This window comes from Clupea harengus, chromosome 24 (genome assembly GCF_900700415.2).
Source record: "Clupea harengus chromosome 24, Ch_v2.0.2, whole genome shotgun sequence".
NCBI lineage: Eukaryota > Metazoa > Chordata > Actinopteri > Clupeiformes > Clupeidae > Clupea > Clupea harengus.
The window spans coordinates 6,059,537-6,068,236 of NC_045175.1; the positions used below are offsets into that span (position 1 = coordinate 6,059,537).

At 47.5% G+C, this 8,700-nt stretch overlaps 1 protein-coding gene across 1 annotated transcript in view; it reads left to right on the top strand.

Moving 5' to 3' along the window:
* The first annotated feature begins 4 nt into the window (after positions 1 to 4).
* Positions 5 to 8,700, top strand: part of ttyh3b (tweety family member 3b) — a 52,467-nt gene continuing 43,771 nt past the window's right edge. The window contains exon 1 of the mRNA XM_031562624.2: positions 5 to 1,440. Within this exon, the coding sequence (XP_031418484.1) occupies positions 1,315 to 1,440 (126 nt within the window). The 5' untranslated portion in view covers positions 5 to 1,314. The remainder of the gene's footprint in view (positions 1,441 to 8,700) is intronic.

Genomic DNA, 8,700 nt, shown 5'->3' on the forward strand with positions numbered 1-8,700 from the left:
TTCTCACCCCGGTTCACTCATCCGTGACGTGCACCGGTGGGGCAGAGCACATTCTCTTTCGCGAGCTTCATCCGCAACCTCGGCTTCCCCCCGCCTGCTCGTGTGTTTGTGTTTTTTTCCCCTTCACTTCACACCGTATCCTTTTGGGAGCTGCAAATTAACACAATGTAACGGCGAGAACAATTTCATACCTTCACAAAGACAAAAGACCGTCGTGGACGACTAACAGCCTGCACAAAGAAGCAAGAAAGGGGGACGGCGAAAGAGCATTAAGCACACGGTGGTCTGTGAGATTGAACTTCATAATCAAACGTCGTTGTCCCCGGGGTCAATGACAGAGAATGAATTAAGCGATACACCCGATTTGCGTGCCAAGGTTTATGTCATGGGATTCCCTCAGCGTTCGGACCCTGCTTGCCTGTGACCGTTGAGAGAGAGAGAGAGAGAGAGTCGTTACGGTGCACGGTTTTTTGTGCTGTTCAGCAGCAGTGGATCTGGTGTGGTGGAGGACAATAGCTATACGCCAATCCAAGGCGAGGGTGGTGGGATTCCCGCAGTCCCCCCCGTCTGCACTCCAAGCCCAGGCAAGTCGATTTTGAATGACAGCTCCGCAACAAAGCACGGACACCTCGTCGCCTCAAGGGAATTTTGTTGCCATTTTAAGGAATCTCGAAGACGAGTCGGCTGTGCGGAAAACCAGACTTTACTCGAATGCAATAGCGACAGGAGATTGTTAAGTGAATTAGAATGTGCGAAGGAAATCGATGACTGCAACCTGCACAGTTCTTCACCGAGCACCTTAATTAATTGGTCGTTAGTGGGAGAAATATTACAACGGAATTGCCAATATTATCAACACTGGCTTCATTGGGTTTGCACGGTAGCTGTAGACCCGCATTGCGCCCTCAGGACTTAAAGTCTAATCTAATAAACAGGGTAGTTATTGCGACGGCGCCTAACGGGTTAACTGCCAAACGCAAGAATAGGCTAACGGGGACTACATTGAAATCACCCATTCGTGATCGTGTTGTAAAGAGGGTTCGGCATCGCTTGATAGATGTGAGAACACTGGTTCGACAACCCACCACCACCACAACAGGAATTCTCACACCTACAACCCCGAAAGCCTACAAGCTACGAGGAGGCAAGCACCATCTCCGCTAGATATTGAGCTCACACACTGAAATGCATCCAGATTCCCTGGTGCAGAATTTTAATAAGGTAGTGCATCGCTGGTAAATCGAGCCTTTTCTCCACATCGTCTTGCCTGTTTGGAGGAACCCGCTGTGACTCAAGCCTAACTGTGACAGAACCATGGCTGCTGTGGTGAACTACTCCCCGCCGTGGTGGGCAAATCTTCTTCACCGTCTACCCCACTTCAACCTGCAGTTTGAGATGACGAGCAGCGACTTCCGACCCGAAGACTCCGAATATCAGAAGGTGGGTCGGTTTCAAATGACATCCCAGTCCTGTCAGCGGCATCAAACACACACACACACACACACACACACACACACACCGTCCCACGCAACACCTGGCACCTGTATGTGTGTGTTTGGGACTGTGTGTGTGTTTGTTGATACACAAACTGCAAAGGCAAAAAACAAAACAAATCAAAAACAGACGCAGACTAATCCGTTGTCCTGTCTCATTCTCTCCACATCTGCAGTTTGCAGTCACGGGAGTGTCGCATTAATCACGAGCCACTGCTGCCGTGTTATAGTGTGTGTGCGCGTGTACTCTAAACAGTGCTGTGCTGTGCTGGTGCGGGAAGCCGTAGCGATGCACTAGAGCACTACCTGATGTCATGACCTTACCTCTGTTAAATGATGGTCGGCCGGGCGTGGCCAGGTGTTTAACGGAAAACGGACGTGGAGGGTAAAGAGGGCAGACAAGGAGAAATGAAGAGAACGATGGGTTGGTTTTTTACAGAAGGCAATGCAACACTTTTTTTCGTGTGTGTGTGTGTGTGTGTGTGTGTGTTTCTTGTGGCAGCTGCTCTGCTCATTTTCCACATTCTGACGTGTTTTCTCTCCCGTTGTCAAGCAAGTTTGGCCTGGTGGAGAGATGGTAGGACAAAAAGAGGGAGCTGGTGTGTGTGAAGTGCAGATGTTGATACGTAAAACCTTTCTTTAAATGCCAAGGCTTGGTGTTGCATAGATAAATGATTTGCATTGGAGAGAAAATAAGCTGTTATTGTTGGGGACAGATCTCCCCTAGAATGTATTTATATTATTTGCCACTCCTGCTTTTGTATGTAACAGTATGAGTCTTAAGAAAGTGGTTGTAATTCATTTACGCCACAAATGTAATTAAAGCATTACATTTTAATTAATAGCCTACAAGGACCGCCCACAGGGACTTCTGACAGTGAAGGGAGACATGGAGGACCATTTCAGTTGGAATTTGAAACATGGTTTCCATGACATTCACCAAACTCTTCTAAACAAACTGCACTAGTATTCCAGTCAAGGGTTCTTGTAAGCCTACCTTGTAATAGGCTGTTGTTAGTATGGCTGATAGTGTAGTCGGGGAGACTGGAGGGCTTTGCTCATAGAAGCCTTGGTTGGTTCCCCACAGCTGTTTCAGATCTTTGGGCTACTGGTTTCCTGCAAGTGCCATCGCCTCTCTCTCTCTTTTTTTTCTTTCTCTCTTTTCTTTCTCTCCCTCTCCCTCTCTCTTCCCCTCTCTCTTCCCCTCTCTCTCCATCTCTCTCTCTCTCGCTCTCTGTCTCACTGTCTCTCATGCATACACAGTCAACCACACATATTCCAGAAATACTCCCCCAAAATTACACAAGATCATGCTCTTCTTTCACAGGCATGTTGTTCACACACACACACACACACACACACACACACACACACACACACACACACACACAGAGAGAGAGAGCCACCATCAAGGGCTTCACATGTGAAACACACACATGTACCATCCATATTTATGCATTTATTACACCACATACGCACACAGAGTGCAGACATAGACACACATACACACACACAGATACAAATTTAGCCAAAATTTAGCTCACATTCATACATGCACACACACACACACACACACCCAAACGAACACACTCACACACACACCCAAGCACTCTCTCTCACACACACACACACACACACACACACACACACACACACACACACACACACACACACACACACACATCAAGCAAGAACCTTCCCCCAAAACCGGTCCCTCTCCGCACAATAAAATGGCCTCCGTGCCCGCAGACGCTGTCCTCCCCAAAGACGCCAGGTCCCCTGAGCGGGGATGAGGCACGAGTAACACACAGAGCCTCTGTTCTCCCCCCTCGCAGAGCGGGGCCCATTCAGGTCTATGGGAAAGAGGAGCAGGGGCAACACACATTACTGCCCCACTGTCTGAGAGAGGGGGTCAACCGGTGCCCCGAGGGAGGGAGGGAGGGTGTGTGTCTGTGTGTGTGTGTGTGAGAGAGAGGGAGGGTGTGTGTCTGTGTGTGAGAGAGAGAGTGTGTGGGTGTGGGTGTTATTCTTTGCATGCGATGTGTTTGTGTGCGCATGTGTCTTTAGGTTAATATGTATCTAAGATATCCTTTGGATATAAATAATCTGTGTGTGTGTGTGTGTGTGTGTGTGTGTGTGTGTTCCTGTGTGTGTGTGTGTGTGTGTACTGTGCCTGTGTGTGGATGTCTGTCTTTATAGTCTCAGTGTATTTTCTGTCTGAGTATGATGGTATGTGTGTGCATGTATGTTTTCCTGCATTTTTCTGTTTCCCCTCTCCCTCCCTCCCTCCCTCTCTCTCCCTCTCTCTCTCTCACTCTTGCTATGTGTTTTCCATGTGTGTCTGCATCTATATCTGTTTGTGTGTCTGTATGTGCGTGTGTGTGTGTGTGTGTGTGTGTTGTCTGTCTGTGTACGAGGCCGTTTGAGATGAGATGAGGTCATGATTAGCCCTGAGGGTTTCTGTCTGGGAGCGGAATAGAGGAGAGGGAGGGAGAGAGGGAGGGAGGGACGCCGGATCAAGAAAAGAAGGGCAGGGGACGAGGTTGTTGTTTATACCCCTTCCTCTCTCCTCTTTCTCTTCATCACTCTCTCTCTCTCTCTCTCTCTGATCCTCTTTCTTTCTTTCTTTCTTTCTTCCTCTCTCCATTTCTCTCGTTCTTTCCCTCTCCTCTCTCTCTCTTCGTCTCTGATGAGGGGATGAATGCTCTCTTTCAGCGAGAGGGTCTCTCAGAATGGGGTCTAATCCTCAATGTATCCCAGAATGCTTTTCAGGGGCTCTTTTGTCCGTCTGACACTAGGACTCTCTGTCTGCATTCTCTCTTTCCTCTCCAAACCCCCCCTCTCTCTCTCTCTCTTTCACTCGCTCTCTTCCATCTCCTTTTCCTCTCTCTCTCTCTCTCTCTCTCTCTCTCTCTCTCCGCTGCTCTGGTTCACTCTGATCTGATTGGCCATTACAGTTTTGACTAATTAGTACACAGACGGGGACAAGGGCTGGAGGCAGTTGGACTAACACATACACACACACACACACACACACACACACACACACACACATGCATGCGCACACACACACACCCTCTCACACACACACACACACACACACACACACACACACACACACTCACTCTCTCTCTCTCACACACACACACACACACACACACACACACACACATGCATGCACACACCCTCTCTCTCACACACACACACACACACACACACACACATGCATGCATGCACACACCCTCTCTCACACACCCTCTTTCTCTCTCTCTCACGTACACACACACATACACACATGCATGCACACACCCTCTCACACACGCAAACACACACGCATGAAGGCACACTCACTGTAGATACCCACACTCTCTCAGATGTTCACACATTGTCTTTAATGTTTACAAACTGACTCATGTCTGGAAGCCATTTGTAACGGTAGACTTGTACACAAGCTTTGCCATGGGTTGGGGTTTCTGGTAGTTTTGTATCAGAGGGTTAGTCAGGGAGGGGTTCTCTGAGGAAGGGGGGGGGGAAATTTTCAAAGGAAACAGTAGGGGTGGAAACACACACTCACACACACACACACACACACACACACACACACACACACACACACACACACAGTTCCAAAGATCAAACATACTCCAATCCTTAAGGCTGCCATGAAAACCCAAGATAACCTTGGCAGCCAATTTCGTTTGTGTGTGTGTGGGGGGGGGGGATAGGCATGCATGTTTGTGTGAGTGTGTGTTTTTCTCCTTCGAGCACATTTCGGGCCACTGCGTGCCTGTCTGCATGCTCGTCGCCTGAAGCCATCCCATAATACACCCGTGTAATAGATATTTCCGAGAGACAGAAGGCCACGTTTCTCTTTCGCTGTCAGCGCCCCTGCCAGTGCAGTAACAGGGAGGTCTGCGGTCTCAGCTCCAGGTATGTGATCCCAGAAACACATGCGCCGGGGCAGGCAGCTGTTTTAGCCATTTGCCTGTTGCCCTTTTTTAAAAGCTGACCCCACCCCATCCCACCCTCAAGCATCCCCCTCTGAAGATGAATGGGGATTTCAACAAACACCATTTGTTTCTGTCCCAATCGCTGAAACAGACACATTGAGGGGAGGGTATGGGGGGAGGGGGGTGGTTGCGTCCTAAATGGCATCCTTGGCCCCTAGGTTTTGTCCCAAATGGCACCCTAGGCCCCTAGGAAGGATGTATGCTGAGTATGGAGTGAGATCCATCCAAGACCTCAAGAAGAGCCTAGCTGGGGCTAGCTGAATTAAATTAATATTATTATATATAATTACTTACTAGACCAGCTTAATTTCAATGAAAATGGGTTAAACTTAAAAAACAGGTTAGGTTTTTGTCTTGTATCCTATATTCCATTAAACTTTCCCACCTTTATCCACTTTATTGGGAGTTGGGTGCAACTGTCTGATGCGTGATGTCCATGTCTAAGGAGAGATGGCTTTAAAAATGTTATCACATCCTGTTGCATGGAGACATTTGGGTCTAAATATGGATGGGAGTGATTATCATGTGACGTCCATTTAAAACCATTTATGAAGCATTCCAGCAATTCATGGCGACAGAACTTCAAGAAGTTGTGTTGATTCAAACAGAAAAAAAGCAAAGAGGATTGATGCCTTTTGTTAAGTTGTGGTTTAAGAAGGAAATGCAGCCTTTTTCCCATCAGGCAATGCCACGATGAGTCGTCTCTGGACTATGTATCCTTGTCATGAAGTGCTGAAGTCTCCCCCACAAGACTACTTAAAAAGCTACTTCATATGAGTCAACGAACCACTCGCTAACACATGGTGTGGGAGTGATCCACATGCTAACACATGGTGTGGGAGTGATCCACATGCTAACACATGGTGTGGGAGTGATCCACATGCTAACACATGGTGTGGGAGTGATCCACATGCTAACACATGGTGAGGGAGAGGGTGGTGTTGGGTTTTATGCCCGCCTGGTTTACCCTGGACCAATCCCGGGAGAGAGAGAATCATTGGCAACACCTGGTCGGTGATAATGGTACATTAACCTGCAGCTAGGAAAGCGAGAAATATGTAAAGGAAAGAACTGGAGAGAGAGAGAGAGAGAGAGAGAGAGAGAATAACTAGTGGAGAGGAGATGGGGAGAGAGAGACAAGGGAGGAGAAGAGAAACACATAGGTGAGAATGGGAAAAGGAGATTGAGGGAAGAGAAGCGGGGAGGTTGTAGGAAAGAGAGAGGCACATAGCCAAGAATGGGAAAAGAAGAGAGGAGAGAGGGAGAGGAGAGGAGAAAGAGTGTACAGAAACATCAAACCCTCCTGTCTCTCTTCTGAGTGTCCCAGTCCGTAGGCTGTACATGACTCACTGCGGCTAGTGGAGACGACACTGAGCGACTTCATCTTTCACTGATGGTGTCATAGTCTTGGACCGCTCACTAGAGTATAGTCCTGAAACATGGACATGGCGTTCAGTGTGCTGGCTCTTGTGTTGTGTGGTAATGTGCTACTTTTGTTCTGGTCATATCTGCGGAGGGTGAGGGAGAGAGAGAGCACCTGCCATTTGTGTATGCAGCTGAAAATGTGTGCATATGAGTGTGTTTTTGTCTGTGCTTGAGTCTGTGGAGGCCTGAGTATGTGTGTGTGTGTCCGGTGTGTGTGTGTCCGGTGTGTGTGTGTGTGTGTCCGGTGTGTGTGTGTGTGTGTGTGTGTGTGTGTTGGCTAAAACGGTGAGATAATTAAAAGCACATTGTTTAGGAAATGGTCCAGCTGGCAGGAAGTCACAAGCCACGTTCTCCAGAGGCACCCCGCATTGCTCTCTGTGTGTTAAATACCAGCCTGCACGTAAAGCCCTCATAACACACACACACACACACACACACACCCACACACACCACCACTTTGAGAAATTCTCGACCAGTAATCATCAATATAGTCATCAATCATCAATTCTAAAAGAATAATGAAGAAAATATTAGGAAACATGCAGAACAAGCATGGTTAGGAGAAGAGAAGAAAAGAAAGGAGAAGAGAAGAGAGGACTAGGCTTCACATATCTCTGAAACATCATGCATGCCTGTCTTGCTGAGCCATTATCTATTTCATATAGGTCATATGGCATATAGGCTAACACACATGAAGACCAACACAAAGCAGGATTAAGGACAATACACTATGCTATGGATGCACAATATCCCTCTCAGTCACAGCATAGAGCATATCCCATTTAATGTGCAGGACATTACTATGAGTAGAGTAACAGGAAGCTTTAACAGCGCAGCGGTAGCTCCATATACAGTAGGGTGCCACCAGCAGGTTATTAATCCGGCACTGCAGTTCTTATGGATCATTAATGAAAACCTCAGCGCTTGGGATGGGGGCTTAGGAGTGTGAGTGTGGATTTCTCTGTGTGTGTGTGAGAGAGAGAGAGAAAGAAAGAAAGAAAGAGAGAGTGTGTGTTTGAGTGAGTAGTAGTATTAGTAGTAGATAGGTCTGCATGTGTGTAGTGGGTATATTTGTGTGAGTAACTGAGGGGTTTGTGTGTGTGTGTGTGTGTGTTTGTGTTTGTGTTTGTGTGTGTGTGTTTGTGTGTGTGTGCTGTATGATGCATGTTTGGGGCACTGTTACTAAGCTACTGACCTACTGACTAAAGACCAGCAGTGACTCACCAGGGCTAGTTCTGTTAGCATCTCCCCCCAGGGCTAGCTCAGTTAGCATCTCCCCCCAGCTGGACTAGCCTTCTGCGCCTTATATGACCTTGGCAGTTCACTACAAAGACACAGGTTTGGGGACCACTCTGTGAAATGTGGCATCGTACTGTGCTAAAATTGGCCACAAACAAGGCCTTTTTTGCGGCTGATTCGTGATTTGATGTTGGATTGCAATGACACCTGCTGCTAACAAGCATGGCTGTCCTTTCTGAAATCCCCCCTTAACTTGACAGAAGCACCGTTTTGCTCTGTTGTTTGTTTTGTGTTTTCTTGAAGGGTGAATTGTCATCCCCTTCTCGGCGAAGTGAAGCCATAGCGCTATACAATAGGCTTCAGTTCACAAGAGACCACAAGTCCTTATGCAGTGTTTACTACCAGTGCATAAGGAGCAGCTTTGTGTTCTTTTGAGCAGCAGCAGGCAAAGAAGGAGAAAGCTGTTGTCTTTTGTTACGCCCCTCTACACAACAACAACAATAATAATAATAATAACAACAATAATAATAATA